At 34.9% G+C, this 20582-nt stretch overlaps 1 protein-coding gene across 1 annotated transcript; it reads left to right on the plus strand.

Moving 5' to 3' along the window:
- Window positions 1–2666: 2666 nt before the first annotated feature.
- LOC120335709 (uncharacterized) lies at window positions 2667–18699 on the plus strand. The gene is made up of 19 exons (XM_078109629.1): window positions 2667–4487; window positions 4670–4802; window positions 5416–5545; window positions 6365–6585; window positions 9682–9868; window positions 10081–10142; window positions 10890–11006; window positions 11095–11157; window positions 11659–11938; window positions 12182–12307; window positions 12918–13016; window positions 14500–14628; window positions 15164–15328; window positions 15510–15668; window positions 15771–15911; window positions 16027–16270; window positions 16856–16955; window positions 17440–17648; window positions 17722–18699. Exons 1-19 carry the CDS (start codon window positions 4256–4258, stop codon window positions 18021–18023), a joined length of 3099 nt encoding a protein of 1032 aa, XP_077965755.1. The 5' UTR covers window positions 2667–4255; the 3' UTR covers window positions 18024–18699.
- The last annotated feature ends 1883 nt before the right edge of the window (window positions 18700–20582 follow it).

The following is a 20582-nucleotide window of genomic DNA, read 5'->3' on the forward strand; positions in this document are numbered from 1 at the left end:
GCAAGCTACATCGTGATCACAAGAATTAGCTGAAAGCACACTTTTTGATGAAATCACTGATATAGATTATATATAATTAAATTGCATTTTTAATTCGCTATACATAACTAACAGCCAACAGTTTATTTGAACTGAAATGCAAGCACATTTAATTTTCAAAATCCATCAATGAGAAAAATGCACCCTATTGGTTTGGCAATCTTCGAGTCATTGAGTTAGGAATCAGGAGATCTATTCTTTGTTGAGAATCTCATCAAAGGCAGCAAACGTATGCCGAGGAACATCTATATTTGATTTTGTTGACCTTTATATATAATATATTCATACATGAAAATTATTCCAGTAGAGGGGACCTTTTAAGTAAACCAACGCCTTCTCGTAGAACATAATTTTTCCTTTCCGCATTTAAATTGTCAAAAGTATATATTACAAATAATGTTTTCAGGTAACAAAACTCTATGCAGAATAGTACGAATCGGAATTTTTCGCATTTTATTGGCTTGTGGCTTCCGCTGGCATTGCACGTTACGATGACACGCCGTCCGCTGTTTGCCGCCCTAAACATTAACTAATGTATAAGTACCCAAGTGAGTTTTGTTCTTATCTACAGTAGCTCTAGAAGGGCATCATATATATTGCGTTGAATACTGTTTTATTATGACATCATTACTTGCTGTTTTGAAACTTACGGAATGTATCAGCTTGTTTATAACATCAACAAACATCATTTCAACTATAATGAATAATTAAATTTCTATGTGAATTAATTGAAAGTAATTCAATTTTATTTCCTTTTTTGACAATAAAAAAAGATTGAATTGGTGGAATCGTATATAACAACATACTGATTCGTACATACTGGAGGTAGAAAGGTTGTTTTTGCCAATGAAGCTACGTTTGATGAATGCTTGCAAGATGTAGATGGTAGAAGGTTGTTTGTTGTTAAAACTTAGGACCATGAATGACCTGGTATTTAGCTTAGAAAAAGTTGTTTAAAGTCGGGTCGGATTTTTTGAATAGAATAGCGATTAGATTGAGATTTGTTGGAAATTGTTTAAAGATATCTTCTTTGTATATATAACATTTCGGGACGTCTTCAAATATATTGAATTGAAGCGATATTGAATTTCTTCAAGTTATTTGAAATATACGAGTCTGAAAAAATTTCAACTCTGATCTCGTTGTCATGGTTAGTGAGTTTGGTTCTGAGAATTTTTCAGTAGGTAGTCAAGCACTCAGTGCACACCAGTGCCCATCAACGACATATATATCGGTGTTTGTGACACCCAGCAAAACTGTTTTTATATTAAAATTTCCGAAACATCGAAGTTCAGTTTCATGAAAACTAATATGGAAACGCCGCTCGGTTACCATTTATTGTGCTTAAGTGCCTTTGTTGTTTTGTTAGCAATTAAATGAAAGAAACTTTCAAAACGTCTTTCTGATGAACTTTATCAAATTTTCACGTCTTATGACTATAGAAGTGGCCATTACTACTATAGGGGCTATTGATCCTTTCTGCGTGTCCACACCCCCGTGTTATTGAACACACGTTAACAGAGTGTAACTCCGATCTGAACTCCCTCAGAGTTCAATAAGCACACAATGTACTGAATGCCGATGTTTTTATATTGTAAAGATGCACAATCCAATTGGTCCAAGTAACAGGTAGCGAATTACACTTAAAACCTTAATGCAGTTATGTGATGAAACCAAATTACTAACTAACAAAGAACGCTCAAGACAAGCAACACTGAGCGAGGGAAATAAATCCTGAAGGAAATAAACTAGAGCAAGGACCTTGTTTCAGGCGAATAACATGCACTATTATCAATACGTGGTGAAAATATTAAAATATACAGTGACTACCCCAATGTACTCGCTACACTACTTGGCTTACGGACACATGGCTTACGGACACAACAGTAAAGGTTTTTCAACTCCAAATACGACTTGTGCTTCCGACTACAATACTGTACTGTACATTACTCTACAAGTAAATTTCTAAGGGTTTCATAGTTTGATCGTTGGTAAAAAGTACCAAATCAAGTCTCAGTTATACTGTATATTAACTGTTGTTGGTATATATCAATTTTACTCGACACGTATATAAATTATGTCTTCAACAACGCGTATTAAAATGTGATAGTGTCTTTCGTATAGATCATTTACATGAAGTTAACCAAAATTTAGTTTAATTACTCTGACATGACAATGTACCATGTAGTGTTGTCAGATTAACCTATACCATCAGCATATTGATTTCATATGACCTTAAATTCTGAACAGTATTCTAAATTTAAACTGTATTTTGAATTCCATTCAGTGTTATAGCCAGCGACGTCTTATTCTGTAACAGAAGTCAGGCTTTTATTTCAGTAAATGTGTCGGTATGAATTATATTCTATTCGGCTGTGCGTAAGAATTATGCAGATTAAGACTGGACACAGAGGGAAATAAGTTTTTATGCGCGGGGAATATAAAATATGTGGCTACTTTGAATGAGTTGTATTTTACTGTACGTCGTAATGACGAATACGTATCTATATTTATCACTCGTCTGAATGTATGTTTTACGTCTCCAATCTGTGCACGATCAGTGTTACAAATATAAATTACATATTAGACAGGTAAATGCCGAAGAAGTATGCTTAACAGTTTTATACCTTTCAATAATATATATAGAATAGGTTTAAATGAAGAAACGAGTGTGTCGATTGAAGTGATATTTTTATAAATAGGTATGACCGTATGAGTAGGATATTGGATTGTATATGCACACGTTTTTCGGAACATAAGCCTACTAAATGCAATTTTTTGTCATCGAGAGGAGCTACAATCGCAGTGGATATAACCTGCTAGAATACAATTCTATCAACGAAAGCATCGTTTTGTCATCGAGGGTCAGCTATGGACAGTCACACATGCTCGGCTATTTCACCAAAGTTACAGAGTTGATTGACAAAATGACAACTTTCAAGGCAGTCCTGAATTGAAATATTACGCCTACAAATCACTCCTCACCGCAGTTGTTTGCAGCCCCTGGGAGACATTCTTGCCCTACACTGATCGCATGTTGTCGACCTATTCTTCGTGTAAAAAGTGAACACAATAATATATACATTGCAAATACAGTGAGTGACGCGGTGATATGTGCATTAGGTAGTCTGTCAAGGATGAAATTATGCCCAAGGCTACGGTTCCTATGGAAAAACGGTTCCTACGGTTCCTTGTAACTGGTGGATAACCAACCACAAGTTCGATAAGATGTTAATGATAAAAACCGTTTTAACAGTTGTCAACACAAAGATACTTATTTATTATATATATACGCGTTTCCTGTTGCTTACAATTGCTTTCCTGATTGAGCATCAGTCGACGCTTGCGACAGATGACCGTTGTATTGATGCATAGCGGAAGCGTTTGCATGGTTTACAAGACGCTATCTTTCCAACTACGCAGCAGATTATTGGTGTTTTAGAAAACAGAATTTTGAGCAACCTTTTCTAAGGCACTAGCGATAATACTTAAGGAGGAATCATGAAATACAGAAGACTAGACACAATTGTGGATAGCCACGGTTCGTCACACTTACTGGACACCAATAGTTTTGTAATTCGATAATATCCTGGATTAAAGCTGAATTTGATCTAGCAGAATTAAGTTTCTGAAAGCGCCATCAAGAGATGAGCGTATGGTAGAAACTGTACCGTTTTTGTTGTTCTATAGTTTTGCAAATACAATTACCTGAAAAGCACTGATCAGTGATAAAGATTTTGCAATAACAATTTCTGTGTATTAACAGGCAGACACAGTCACAGTGCAACTATGTTGTCGAACGAGTTGGTATGCGAAATAATTAGAATAGGCCTGAAAACTTTTTTGTCTGTTTTATTTGAAGTTACAAACAATAAAGGGTTAGGAATAATTTATTCGATTGTTATTTTCGTTCTCATATTATACAGTTTTCGTGCGACTGAAGTGCATTCGACTTATCCCAATTATCATACAAGTATTATGAACTGAAAATATTGTTTATCTATATTATTTAAACAGTTTTGATGACAATCACACAGTGTCTTGAAATATTAATAACTTGGAGTCAACACCTTACAGTTTTCGGCTGATTATTTTGGATATTTGAGAAGAAAATTGCTACATAAAACTAACAAAATATGACAATATCCAAAACTTCGTTTTGTAGTACCAATATTCGAAATGGACAAACAAAATATATTTTCCGATTATTGGTGACATGTTTTTGCAAAAAAGTAACTTCGCTTATTCTTTTACAGAAAATGGTAGTTTAAGTTATGTTATAACAAATAATTCGAAGTACGTAAAATTACCTCGGGTAACTTCATGCACACCTCTAAAATTGTGGAAAATAATACTCAAAACAAAAATGAAAAGCACGTTTATATGGATTATCACTCACTATATTTTGACGGTGAAATTTACGGCCTTTGCCAATATAAACGACACAGGTACGCACTTATTTCTTTTCGTCAAATACTGAATTTCGGTTAATTAATTTACAGGTAATACAAAGGTCATTCATGCTTCCTCAGTCGATATCTCAGACATTCTCAGGCAATCAATATACCTAAAAAAAATTGAAAATACATTTTATTCTGTGAGCGCCAATTGTATTTTTCATTTTGATCAGAAATACACGAGGTAATAATGATCAAGCCGAGATGTCTTGAAAATGAAACGGTGTTTCACACATTATTTTGCAATGATAAACTAAAATGCAAAGATGGGATTCCAATACAAGATGTTTATGCTGAGTGGCAAATGTAAGTATATTTCTTTTGTATAAATGCTCTTGACCTAAGATTATCACGAATTCAGGATATCATATACAATCAGTCCTAACCCGTTCTTGGAATGTTATGACATTAGTCAAATCGCTTCTTGTTTTTACAGCTATAAGTTCGGTTTTCGAAAATGAGGGAACCCATTCTTTTAGTGAGTTCAATACAAAAGGGAGCCGGTTTTTGAAATTTTAAATTCCATCACTGTGTTTAACTGTCATTACTATTTCTGTATTCACATTCCTCCCCATATTGTTCGTTAATTTCCCGTCTACAGATTGAAATTTATAGGCTGGATCTAAGCTTAAATTGATAATGGAATAGTAAACGAATGCCTTTGTGTAAATAAGTTATTATATTATATTCGGAGGAATTCTTCCATAAAAATCGGTCATTAGATCTTATTTTTGTTGTCATAAACATAAAGTGTATCCTAACGTCCCAGAATGTGTCAGTTTGTCCGTAGTGCAAAATCATGTGATCATGATATCCCGTCCGAATCCCGTCATCTGTGTCTGTGGGCATCAAATCGTTTTAGTATTGAACTATCGTTTTAACGTTTTCCATTAACATATTCACATATTTTCAATATCAGATGCGAATCGTTGAGGAACAGCAAAACGCAGTATTGTGTGGTAGAAAGAGACGAAATATGCAAAGAGAAAGTCGTATGTTCAAACATGAACCCATGCGATGCAAGATGTGATTCTCATTATAAATGTCAGGTGAAAGATTCAAACACTTTTGTTCCAAAGAGAGATTCAAAAGTCTCTGGTGCTCTATTTTTAGATTTACTAAATGTTCTATGAACAGTTTGTTCCATTCATAACTCCCCACGACTTGTGGTATTTATTACTAGGTTTAGTAATAAAAGGGAGATTTTTTTCACTCGTGCTAAAGGTTTGCTTAGACTGTAGGTGTGAACTATGGCCCCACCGCGTGTTCTACCCCAGTAATATTAAACGTACTTCAGCGGAGTAACCCCACTGACTCCTTCAGACGTCAAGAAGCACACAATAACGTGTTGTCAAATGTTCGTATATTGCGGAGTTGTACAATCGAATTTAAATCTATTCTAGAGCATACATATTGAAATATACTCTTAATTAAACCCGAATACGAGGTATGCAGTTGAAATTCAAAACAGCAATTCAACAAAGAGAATATCAAAAACACTATATTCTTAACGCTCGGACAGAGGCCGGAACAAGTCACAGATCGGTCGATACAAAGAAATCTCAGCATAAAGATAAATCTTTCGCTACGATAACTGAAATGACCTATTTCCATAGAATTTAACATGCTATTACTACGAAGGTGTTAAATTACACTAAAATCCATAGTTACATTCTACATTCGTTGCAAGACATTCAGTTGACCGGTTTGGGGTTAGGGTTAAATTGGGAATCTTGAACTCACGCTCACACGACCACCACATTATCTACTAAACGACACAAAATTGAAAAAACGCTATCCTGTCGCTTTAAAATTTCCTACTTTTCAATGTGATAATGTAGATACCAATTTAATGTGATGTATTGAAGAATTCAGAATGCAAGCTTCGTAGCACGGTATGCAATAAGAATGCGTGCGATGGTTGCACAGAAGAAGATCATGAATGGAATAACGGAATCGGATTCAAATGCCGGAGAAATGACGAGGATTGTGTCCTGCCTCAGCAATTAATTCACGATGACATAGCAGACTGTGATGGAGGTGCAGATCTATGTTTTGAAGCTCAATATCATCTGAATAATAGTTTAAGGTGAGTCGATATCCTATTTTGAACCTGAATCAAGATGTTTGATCTCGATATTTCAAATTACGGAAATTGCCGTTCTTTGCAATCACATCACTTCTCCCCCTACATTTGATACAACACAACATCTGAAAGATTTTCGTTCCTAAATGGAAGTAAGCTGGCCCAGCCATAACTCGCGTGGCTCACTTCGTTCGTATTGTTCGTTCTAAAATGACCATCTTCGCTGTTAATGTTAAATATAAACCCCTTTCCAAGTGGCATTGTTTGTCTTTGGATGGCATTGGTTTTGGATCTTTCGAACTTTGGATTTTTTTGTGATATGCATATCACATTTACTTTTGAGAACATAAAATTCCTTTTTGAAGCACACCTCTACACTTTCAACTGTAATATATTGTGTGATATAAACCATCGATTTGAATAATTATTCGTTATTCGAGTCATTTGTATGCTTTAGTTTGTTTATTAATATGACATAAGATTACCAAAAGTAATCAATTAAATAATAACCAAATTGTGAAATTCATACTTACAGGCGCACGTATTTATTGCACAAATACTTTGTTACTTTTTGTAACAATTAAATGTCTCAACATTTGGATATGACATGTCTGGGATTTTTCTGATTATCATTACGAATATATTCGTGCGATAAAAATTGACGTTTTATAATGACGTGGAATAGTTTAAATATATTCAGATATTTTTAGCACGACATTCACAGGATTTACATATTCCTTCACAAAGATCTTTTTTAAAAATTTAAAATTTTTTTGTATCAAAACTATAAAGTCTAGATTAAAATGTTAAATGATACGGTACTATGTCATACATACTGAGAAATGTATGAACTGCGCTGACCTAGCGCAGGAATGGACAACTGGCTCGTCATATTTTCTCGGCGACCTGCCAAGTCAAAGATCATTGCAAAATAAGTGAATATTGATGAAAAGGTATATAATGAGGATGGCCCTAATTCCCACCCACGGTAGGTTAGATCTAGCAGCTATGGCGATTTTGCCACCGTTCGTTCTTTTTTTGAATTTAATTAAATTCGAGATTCTTACAGTTCGAATGACTTCGTCTTTCCAGTTTGTAAGTTGGAATGATATGATGATAAACTCCCGAGAGATTGCCGTTTGGAAAACAAAATTTAAGTCCTATAGTAATGTTCACGGTGATCTGAAACATAAATGATGCTGGATGGTATAAGTGATTTTAATAAAGTTGAAAGTCGAAAATAGAATTCTCTCGGAGTAGAATTTCCTATCAAACTCATCATTTTTTTTTATGCAATGGTGCCACTCAGATTATTTCAAGATAAAACTGTCTGATCCCCGAGTCTGCTATAAAATCTCATGAAGTAAAAACAATTTTTGTACAATGAAAATTGATAGAATATGCTTTGTGATATTAATTGTGATATATATCATCATTCATCACGAACCGGAAATAATTTGCGTTTCCAACCTTGTATAATGTTAACAATAAAATTTTCGACGGCAATTGATGGATTAATTAAAACGTAAATGCTGCGCACAATTGACTGCGTTTCGACTTTAGTGACGGTATAGTCCCCAACGCCGAGCAAATACAATGTGTGCCATAGGCACACGAGATTCTGCTGTTACTACGCCTAGAAAAGTGTTTTTTATTTGCCGCGGGCCTCCTACAACAAATTGTTTACGGTTTTATTTTTAATATTTTATATTGCCGCTTTTCAATCAAAAAATTTTTGTCGCCGATTCACTCCTTTATTTGTCTTTAGCAATTCGCCACCAATGAATGTACAATAACTCTCAATGTATTCACAATTCTGTGCGAGTACAAAATCAAAGTATTTATCAATCACCGTTGTCGTTGCACAATTTTTGTGATGTAGGGAAGTAGGCACTAACGTGAAGGTGTTTACGGCCTAAATAACACGTCACGCTGACAAAAACAATCGGCGTTTTAACAAAATGCAATCGCACGCGTTATTGGGGACTTTCTCAAATATCCAAAAATTTCCAAAAAAAGGGGCTGGCTGGCCTGGCTACGCCACTGCGTCAGCCTATAGGTTGCATTGCTACGCCTAGTGAAAGCTGTTTTAGCCTAACAATATACACCCATCGCACCATCGTTTGCAATCAGCCCAGTCTAAACGGCATTTTGCAATCTCGTGCGCGATGAGGACTTACATTTGCGAAAGCACTCTTTCAGTTATAAAAAGACTAAAATCGTTTTATATTTCACTTATTTGATTGTTCACTTATTCCTGGCAATATTGTGGTCCGCGAACCATGCAATTTTTTGTGGCTCCAGATTCCGACAACCTTGGACTACCCCGAACCAGAATATGCCCTAACGTTGATTTTTGTGATAACCATTTTTATAATTCTCAAAAAGTTAAAATAGTTGACGAGTAAAATATCAGGGAAACTTCCGCTAACGTTATAATTATATTACCAAGATAAATGTGGTAAAACATGACAACGTAACAGTTATAATTAGGATTAGTTTGCAGTTGTGAGAAACTGCTCTTTTTTGTAGCAGTACTTGACATTAGAATAGTTTTGACTAGAAGGATTCCAAACTGTTACCTTTGGCTTCTTTTTGCCCGTCTTGTTTATAATACCGGTGACGAAATGCAGGAAGGTAAAAGACAAGGATTATATTTTTTGCGGAGAAGATACAACAGCAAGTTTCTCGTAAACATAAAATTGAATAAATCTACGACTCACAATCTTCTTTTTCCTGATTTAAAATATAATATGTTATGTGACCCATTCGGTAGAAAAAATTGGCAATCCCAGGCCTAGTGGTCAAAATAGTATTAGCATATGACTAATCTCGGGTTCAATTACCATACCCATTATCTAACCCAGATTGTAGCTCCTTATATAAAAGTGGCCGATTTTACACAGAGCCTTGTATGTAGTAGAAGGCGTCGAAAAAAGTAATAGTAAAAAGTCTTCTCTCGTTTATTAGCCTAAGCCATATACTACATAACATTCAAAACATACATAACAGGAGTACTGAATGAAATATCAAGACACGAACAATATTATATTATACACATGATCATAATGTAAAGCACAAACTTTTTTAATAATTTAGAACAGAACATCAACATCGTGAACATCTCAATCTTTTAAAATGTTTCATGTGCTTGAATGACGTCACCGTGATTGCTTCAACAAGTGTTTGTGACGGAATAATAGATTGTCCGGATCTATCTGACGAATGTCTTTGTGATAAAAGTCGACCTAGAATTTGCGAACAAGTGATTTCATATGATGAAAATGTGAGAAAATACTGTTTTAGTTTGTATGCGGGGTTCAGGGACAGATTACGACGAATGACACTTATCCATGTCAATGATTCCTTATTTTGTGCTGTAATATTGTTTGTACTTGGCTACCCAAAGTCATTTACTTGATATTTCGCATCGTTAAATCTAATTAACGTTTTATTAGTTACTGTATGTAAAATTGTATAATTTATTGTTATTTACAGGGATTTATTTCCTTACCTCTGGTTGCATCACCAACTACAGAGACCGGACTCACCATGACATGGTATGTAGTGCCACCAACTATGAGTGCTCTCGGGTATTTATATTATGTTTGTATTCCAAAATTCCGAGTACAAGAGTAATTAACTTTCTCCTTTAAAAAATATATTCATTGTACTATTGGCAACAAATTGCTTCAGGTCAAAATATAATAGCTTATACAGCATAAATTATTGTGGTGGCGGCGTGTGTTGTGAAAGAGAAGAGAAATTTGTGTATCTGTGATCCTGTGTCTGCTTTGGAACAAATGAGTACCTGTGACATTAGTTTTCCTACAGCTGCATTTATCCGTTTTTGTACATACGGCTTGGCATTTGAGTAAGTTTTTTGGTAGTACACGTCAGAAAGTAACCTTACTGTGGCGACAGTTCGTTTCAGCAATTACCTGATATGCAGCATGTGAGTAAGATATCATCGCATTGCAGTTTTACTCAACGCAGAATTATATCACCGAATATTTCATGGGTTCAGTATAGAACTTAAGAATGATGTCAAATTTTAGATAAGATTTCTTTGATTCACCTCAAATGCTGCGCGTGACGAAAATGTCATATTCCAAGCGAAACATCCAAGTTGCCAGCCATAGAAAAATAGCGTTGAGTAACAATGTTAAACCATAGACTTTTATGGGATATTTTTTACCAGATACCTCTTAATACCTTTCAGTCAATCTTCATCTATAGAGTGCTGGAACAAATATTGCGTGCGAGTTTATTAGTCCCATTACCTATTCCACTTTCTTCCATTTAAGGTTTTCAAGTGGAAAATACACAGATTGTAATGTTGGTAACGTGATATGCGCAGGGGGAAATTGCATCAATCCAGAGTCAGTTTGTGACGGTACAATAGACTGCCGAGATGATGAAGGGTATAAACGCATATAAATTTATTTTGGCTCAATATTTCTTTGCGTCAATAACCACTTTTATCTGTATATAAATTATTTCCACGTTTAGATACGACCATTGTCGTGGAACTGTACCGTGTTCCGGGGCAATAAAATACGAACAGAAATGCAGGTAGGTTTAAACAATTGGAAGAATTGAAAAAAAAACTTAAATAGAAAATAGTTGTATATAAAGTAAATTTGTGAGCGGTCTTTGTACATCTGATTACCGGCTCGAACGTTATGACAGGTCCGAGTTCAGCGGAGATAATTTTGTGCTGGACTCTTCACCACTGTTGGGTCGTCACGTAGCCGTCACGGCATCGCCTGGTAACCGATAGAGTAACCGTGCTTCGGCATATGATTAAGCCGACTCATCGCTTTCCTCTTCCCTGGGATAAATATTAAAAATCTCATGTTAGAATACTCTAATCTAAAGAATGACCATGAGGTTTGCTATCGTTGGTAAGGTGCGACACCAACCACAAGGCTTAGTTACTGGACTAATCTGCGAGCGAGAATCGATAGTTTTATTATTATCGTTTTTCTCTCTGGATTAAGAAATGGTGTCACGCATTAAAATTGCAAAACTAATGCATGCATAAAGTTGAATATTAACAATATCTTTATTCAGATGTTCTCGCGGTAGTCACACTTGTGTAAATATTCACGGAGTAGCTTGTGACAGTGTGGCAGATTGCCATATTGGGCCACCTTCTTGGGGTTCTATTATTTCTGCACCTCCTTTTCCTGATGATGAGTGCAGGGCTAGATGCTTTGAAACCTTTACAAATTTTACCTGTAATCATGATGCAATACATGCAGCAATACAAATGGTAGGGGTAGCAGAGGAATATATCTCATGCGAACATCATTTGGAATTGGATGCCAACGAAAGTATAATAATAACCAAGGTAAGCATCGATTTTTGAAGTATATATATATATATTACTTGGTTACTTTGTTCGAAAGATGAGATATCTAATGCAATTTACTCACCAGATATTGCTGTCAAAATTGGGCAAAAATATCAAAACCGATATATTGGCGTAATCTTATTTATCAATAAATTTGCCTATTATTTTAATAAATACCTATCGTATCGAGTTCGAATACTCAATTTTTGTATGTAAAAAATATTTCGTATTGTTGTTTAGCATCTGGAAAAGAAGTTTGTCTGTGATGGAAAGCTACATTGTCCACAGGGCGATGACGAAAAAAATTGTGATAGATTCTTGTGTGATGGGAAAGAGGAAGGTGTTATAAGTATAGAGTTTGACAAGGCACGACAATTCATTTCTTTGTGTATCTAAACTAAGATTTACTCCACGTCGTCCACTTCGTCTTCTGTCCAAATCTTTGCGATACATCACTTAAGTCCCTATTGTAAACATAATATTTGTTCAACCCTCATTCTCAAAGTGTAATATCCAGTCCTATTCAAACAGTTATTGGACACGAAATGAACGTAGAGTTCTGCATAACATACCATTTGGGGGTATAATTTGCCATGGAGTTCAATTTCTCAAATCATACATAATTTTTTTTGTTTGAAAATCGATCTGTAATATTTCTGAATCAAAATTGCAGTGGAAGGAAAATGTAGAATTATATTTTAGAGTGACATATCTTGCATCTTTTTTGTAAAATTTCATTATGAATCATAGTTTTAAAAATAATTCGCTACTATATATATAACTTTTGTTCGATTTCAAACGGGATTGTTTTCAATTTCCACCGTAAATCGGCTAATATAAACAGCTGGTTTTAGAGCCAGAGAAAATAATTTGAATTCGCTTTATTTAAATCATTACACATGCAAAATCATGCGTGTACATGTGAAACAACTCATTGATGATGATGTATTTGAGCAAAGATCTCATATTATTTTAGGTGTGTGATGGAATTGAACATTGTAAAAATGGTTCGGATGAATCGATAGAACTTTGTGCGGAAAAGAGATTCCATTGTCCTGCTCTAGGAGGAAAAAAGGTTGATGAATTATCTCAATATTACATTTTTAGAGTATTTTGATTACAACCAAACAAAACTTTCAACACATCGTTTTGGCAGTAAACTTTTTCGTCAAGAATTTTCAATTCTATAGTTCAGATCAGGGGTGTGCAACCTTTTTCGCAGGCGGGCCAAATATCAATAACTGGGTGAAACCGCGGGCCGCATCTTCACTTAACATGGGCTTTCTATTAGTTGCATGCACAAAATAGAGTCTTTTTGTTATTGAACTCATGTCGTCATCATAAAAGGTTCTTGCAGGAATAATGAGTTAAAACGCATTAATTTCTTAAAACTATAATTCAAATATATTGTCACACCCAATTTAAACAAAATCAATGAGAAATTTGCTGCTGGATTCTTTTCCCAACTACTTTTATCCAAATTTGCTTAAAAGGAAGTGCTAGCAATTCGATATAACGTCCATTTTAGTAAAAAATATGTAACCCAAAAGTGCCATGTTTGAAGCCATGACTTTTTTCAAATGTGGAAAGTTGTCTTGGTTGAGATGTTTTCGGTATAATACGCCAAGAGTCATTTCCAAATACTTTGCTGTCAAATCTTATTCTAGATCATTCAGCTTTTGTATCTCATTTTTATCTTAATATTGAATTTTTTCAAACTGCTTTCCAGTTGCCTAATCTTCAATTGCCCGTTGTAATAAATTCATTAGCGTCTGCTCCGTATTTTCATTTAAATGTTCGCTGCTCGGCAAGTGACAGCTTTGTGAATCGTGTTGTTCGCTTCGATGCTAGGACGTTGTAAAGTCATAGACATAGATAATAAATTGGACTCGAATATAAGCTTTGCAGCGCAAAGGGAAACATATCAAACTAAATTAAAAAATAGTTTAGCTGACCACACACCCTTCAAAATTTGCACTTCTCCGCGGGCCGCACGATTTCCCCTCGCGGGCCGCATTTGGCCCGCGGGCCGCACTTTGCACACCCCTGGTTTAGATCATGTTTTACAGATATTTATGTATTAGCTTGCCACTGATAAACGCCGAGATATCATTATCTACCAAGCATCGGCATTAAATCTAAATAACATGATTTATAATCAAACTTATTCGTGTCAGCTATAGGGAGTACAAAATCTGACATAAAACCTTTATATCAGACGTGGTGCATTTGAATAACGCATTTAAGGTTACTTTGTCCTTGGGCCGAATCATTTCATGCATGACTATGGTTCCACTACTATGTTGTTACCGCGATAAACGCTTACTACAGCATCACTGCTTTCTATTCAAAAGGAATTATGGAGCAATAAAAACCTGATATTGCTAATTAAGCAATATTGTTTGACTAAACCCTGTGGATATTTTTATTTATTTTACATTTTTTGTAACAAGGTTATATTGTTGTTACTGTTTTAATAGATCCATCACTATTAAATTGTGTACCCTCCATCTGTTGTTTATGTCCAACTAATTTTATTTAAAATATTACATTCGAAGGTTAGCATCGATGTTGGATTGAAATGCGATTTTTTGATAGCTTGCGATGATGCAACAGATGAAATGAACTGCACTGATGGCCGATTTTACTGCGAAAATAAAAAGCCATTATTTGTTCTGGCAAAGCAGGTAAAATATATGAAAACGATAAGACAGTAAAGCAACTATGTATTGAGCCTGTTGGAAATGGGTAACTAATTGCATGGGTCGTAACCGCACAAAATTAGGATTTGTCATGAGTCTCATAAATCTGCTGATCTTTTATCATCAAGATAAAATAGAAAGTCTAATCTTTATAAAATGTGTCGAGAAATGGTTCTGAATCATAAATATCCATGCAATGTATTTCCATGAAAGTTTCCAAAATCACTTAAAACATGAAACGCGGCTGATTGACGCGACGTTATTTAGAAATTATGGATAACCGTTGGCACAGAACTTAAACCACTCGATATGTCAACTGTGCTAGGCGAATTCAAATTGATTGATTATTGATAAAATTGACTGATTTAGTAGAGTTAGCGTCAATTCTTAGCATAAAATTCGAAGTCGATTTATATAAATTAGTTGATATATTATCCGTTTTTGTAAGTTTATTTTATATTCCGGCTGTAGCACATAAGTTCTTCAAAAGCATTTTTCATATTTGGCGATGCATTTTCAGAAATTTGATGGACGTGGTGACTGCACAGATTGGAGTGATGAATGTCCAACTATTGACCAATCAACTTCAACTGATGGTTTTTCGTCAAGATATGAACTCATTGCAAATCCCATATTGCGGGCTGTTGTGTGGATCATGGGGTTGTTATCTCTTGGTGGAAATGGGGTATGTATTTGTCTATATGTACAAATAATTGAGAAAACAGAGAAGAACCTAAAATTAAATTCAAACAAAAACGTATTGATCATTAAATGAATTGCACTCGTGAAGTTGTAGAACTCGCAAGTATATACTTCAGTTAAGTTCAGTTAAGAAATATTCCATCTTGACTTTTCTCATTGTCTAGGTTGTTATTTTTCATGAAACGAGAAGACTGAGGAATAGCAACAGAAAATTGACAGCCATCGTAATAGCAAATAGATTGCTGATTTTAAATCTGGCCTTCTCTGACGTCATCATGGGAATATATCTTCTATCGCTAGGGATTGCTGGCCTCGCTATGCAGGTATAAAAACACTTTGCCAATACTAAACCAAAATAAGTCTTTACCCCAATATAATATGTATCATCAAGTATTTATCTGATATTATCGACATTTAATTTACAGGGCGTATACTGTTCTAAAGACTTAATTTGGAGATCAAGTACAGCATGCACGACATTGGGAATTTTATCGGTTATTTCAAGTGAAACCTCGGTTATAACAATGGTTTTGCTGACTAGCTGTCGGCTTTACGCGATTTTTAAAGTGAGCATTATAATTTTCTCATGATATATGAATTCGACTGGAGAAATCCAAAGTTATCCTAATCAGATTTAAGTTTGTTGTACGTTGACTAATTACTATATTTATTCATTCCCAGCCATTCAAATCATCTCGTCACCCCAAAATGAAAATAGTGTCTTTTATGATCCTGATAGCTTGGACGATATCATTTTTAATCGCCATACTACCGCTTTCTTCACATTTGTCTGGAATGTTTGTCAGTCATGCAGAATTTGAATATTCTCCGTACTCCTCAAACGCAACAGTCACCTTGGATGAGACTAAATCACTTTTTACAAGGCTGCTGACATATGACCTCAAGCCCAACATGACGTTTCCAGGTAAGTTGCCTTGTTATCCCGCCGAGAGAACAAGCTTACGTTTGGTATTTGAAGCTAATAATGTCACAGATTAACATGAAAATGAGATTTTGCTGTCTACTAATTTATACGGGATTTTTCTATCCAAGAAACAAGTATTTGAAGTCATACATGGATGATCACATATGAAAGGCAATTCATTCACATGACATTTATTCTCATAATTTAGTACGAAGTTGTGTATATTATGCTCTGATTAATAAATCTCGCCTGGTATTACGTTATCTTGCGGACTTGTCTGACACTTTTGATATAAAAAATTCTTTTATTGTGAATTTCGGTATCAGATTTTGATATTGGAAGCATCGTCCATCTTGGCAATTATGGTGGGTAGTATCTTCAATATTTAATTTAAAAATCTCAAATAAAAAATACGTGGATTTAGACTTGTCAATTTTATTCAACTACCATTAGAATACAAATTTACAATTTTTACGACAGACTCGTGAGTTGTTTAATGGACGTTTAATTGCAGAAAATGTTGTGTAAAATCTTTGCTTTAATAAAATCTGCCTTATTGTGTAAATTCTGCTTTTTATATGACAGATAAATTTTCAGTGAACAATTTTCAGTCATGGCAAGATATTATATCGGAATCAACCGAATATTTTCTTCATAAACATTTCAAAATTCAAAAGAAGTTTGGGTGAATATGTTGTTGATTTCTCTTTATTTCTGTAATCTGTAATTTTTCATGAACCGCCGAAAAATCGGTTTCATATACGAAAGTACCATATGCGTGAAAAGATTTCAAATTGTTAGTTTCTCCTTTTTTGTTTCCGTTTCGATGTTTCACCTACTCTATTTATATGGAAGCGTTCCCCCTTCTCATCGTGCACAAAAAATTCTTACAATTTCAAACGGTATTGATTCCGTGCATACCTTTTTTGCCTGGAATAAATTACCCATGTTATTATGAATTACCGTAATTTCTAATATCCGAACCTTTGATTTCACAATTTTTGTTTGTCAACAATTCGATGAACCTTATCATTTGCTTTTGTGTCATTTGGTAATCACTTCCTGGTGTTTGTTGTATCACATACATGATTTAAGACATCGAATAATTGAATAACTTCTCATTCCAGGTTACAAAATAATTTTTTATTTTTTCACTAACATTTTTCTAGATATTATAGTGTCGACAGCGTTTGCATTCCAAAATTTTTCGTAACCAAAGATGATCGGGCTTGGCCTTTTTCTTTCTTTGTTAACCTTTTCAACTTTTGTGCGTTCGTCTTCGTTGCATCATCTTACGTTGCAATTTATATCAAATCAAGAGAAGGGTCAAAGTTCAGAAGAACTGCATCACGTGCAGAGAAAGACGATGGAAATAGATGTATGCTTTCAGGTTTCTTTTCATTTGGTTGTTCATATCAAACCTTCTTATTGATTTTTTTACTATTTTTTAGCCTTGCAACGAAAAATTCTCCGGCTCATCATAACTGACTTCTGTTGTTGGATACCAATCTGTATCCTGGCCTTCTGTAAACTAGGAGGAGCAAATGTTTCAAATACTGCATATGTCGTGGCAGCAATAGTGCTTCTACCGATTAACAGTGCACTGAATCCAGTTCTGTATTCAGACCTGCCAGATGCTTTATATAAAAAACTAAGCGAAAAATTCCATGGAATTGTGAACTTGCCAAGTTCTCGTTCTACCATGTCGACCGCGGTGAATGGACGAACAGACATAGAAGAAAGCGAATTGTAAAATCACTGCTGGTGTTATCTATAATGGATTCAAAACGCAGACATGAAAGCCAGTGCATGAAAAGCAACGTTTATTGTTAGGCAACTGATTTTGCCATAGATATTTTTATTCAGATGATATTATTTTGCACGTTATTGCTTTTTTTCTTACAAACTTGAACCACGGATTTCTCGTGGATCCTGTATCTTCACTTGATAGCATATACATCTACCTCTACTTTTAATAATTAATTCTCTGCTAATCTCTGAGACCAACAACCGAATGGTCTTATTCGGCAAAACATTGTTACCTCAAAACATTGACGATTCACTATATTACACGGTGTGAAAAATTTGATTGGCAAGTGAGGATCAATATGATTGGGGGTATCGTATCTGCTATGAATTAAAAAAGTTAGGCAAGTAGTTGAGCAGAAAATGGAAATGTTGTGCAGAATTTGGTACGAGGTAAATCGCAGGCGATACATAAGATATTCTAACAAATCTTAATAGTAACAAGTTCTCTCAAAACAAAGATTTGGTTTTACTTATTCAAGTTCACGCATGCCTTCAGCCAAAGTCACCAAATCAATAAACAATAAATTTTTGAGCACTCATTGAGAAACATTCTGAATTTTCGTTTTTATAGAATCCATCCTCTAGGACTGGTTTTCTCGTTCACGACGACAGCATACTGGTAAACTTAACTTTTCCCTGTTGCCAGGTCATATTTGAAATGATATATTTCCTCCTATTCCGCGTAATGCTCGACCATATGTACCGTTCTTGATCGAATCACAAGACAACTAGAACAGTATTATACATTAGAGTTAGACGATAGAAAAAAAATTGAGTGGTGTAGTCTTCACGCAGTGATACGAATTTTCAAAGGCAAAATAAAAATATTTTGCAACTTCTTTATATCCTACCGTGGTTATGATTTGAATTTTTCTTTATTCTTTAGAAATTTCAATATCCTACTAAATTAATTGAATCCCAATTTCCTAAGTTTTTTTGATAATCTCATTCCTATCATAAACTATGGAACAGCGATGTCTAGTCCGCGGGAGGATTTGCTAGCGAATCTCATATACCTTATAATGAAATTTAAGAGTAAATCTAAGCCTGCAAAGCTAAGGTAAATGCAAAACCTTTCTTGTATTTGTATCTTCGCGACGCACTATCACACAAAAATCCCGCAATCGAAGCATATTATGAGCTTGATGGCACACAAACAAAGGTTCTGTTAGGCATACGTCTAGAGAACAACAAGGAGAGACGCAATTCGACAATTACAAAAAAATTACGGAAACGTATTTTTTATTCAAGTTAACGACATGGCCGTTTGTTTTTAATACTTCATAAATCTCTATTGGCCTTCAAGTGTTAGATATTTGAAAAAAATTTTGAGTTCACGCGCAATAAATTTACGGGAAAAAGGCGCCGGCAAGCGAAAAGTTTATTTACTATCGCTAAAAAGCGTTTTGAAGGAGCACCAAAATGCTTTACTTAGTCCTACCTATTACAAATATCGAGGACTAACTGCTAGTTTGAATCTTTTTTTTTTCTTCTAAAAATAGTCATATAACACTGACCAATTACGAAGGACAGCATCAAAGGTTCCAGTCGATAATAAACAAGAGAGCAATGCTGAAATGTATGGACACGCAATTCGGACCTCCTGAAGTATGCGCACCAAGATGGCGCACAACCTGAACTCAGGTTGTGTACCAGGTTAGGGTTCAGGTTATGCGACATCCTGGTGCGCATACTTCAGGAGCACCCGCAATTCTATAAAATTCATATGCGGTAACTTACCAGTATCTGTATCGGTGTACCGTGACGATACAGGAACTGTCGTAGCTTTTTTAGGTTCTGTGACGATGATCAGTTCCTCATAATTCATTTTCAACATCAATTGAAACATTACGTGATCCGAGTAACTTCTGTATTAACATATCAGGTACAGCAATCAACCATTTTCAATTTTGCCTTGTAAACTGTGTGAACACCATTATGTTGAAGTAAAAATGTTCGACAACGCGATGTCGTAGCCGGAGTCTATTTTTTTTCAATCTGAATCTGGAGTAAAGACGTTGGTCAACTAGTAATCGGCTACTTTTTAAAGAATTGGAAATCAGGAGTGTGAGATGTAACTTCATTCAAACTTTCTCTTTCGCTGTTAACGTTTTCAACTTTTTTGCTTTCGTGTTTGTTGCATTCTCCTACGTCGCAATTTATATCAAATCAAGCGAAAAAAAAAGTTTATGAAAACCTTCATTGTCTAATGATATAGACCAGGGCTACAGAACTATTTTTATCGATGGCCCGCAAACAAAACTTCAAAATTATTTGGGTCCGGTCTTTCCAGAAATGATATTTCGGCATCCTTAAACGAGCACTTCTTCGACCGACTAATGATTAGTAGCAAATTAAAAGTGTTTATTATGGTGGTATAGTTTTTTTTGTATACATTCAAAACTATGAAAGTCATTTTATAATAGGAAATTCAAAAAGTGGGGCTAATGATCTAAAATAAATAATTAGGTGCGGTCCAAATCCAATATATCGACACCTCAAA

Source organism: Styela clava, chromosome 2, assembly GCF_964204865.1.
Source record: "Styela clava chromosome 2, kaStyClav1.hap1.2, whole genome shotgun sequence".
NCBI classification, from domain to species: Eukaryota; Metazoa; Chordata; class Ascidiacea; order Stolidobranchia; family Styelidae; genus Styela; species Styela clava.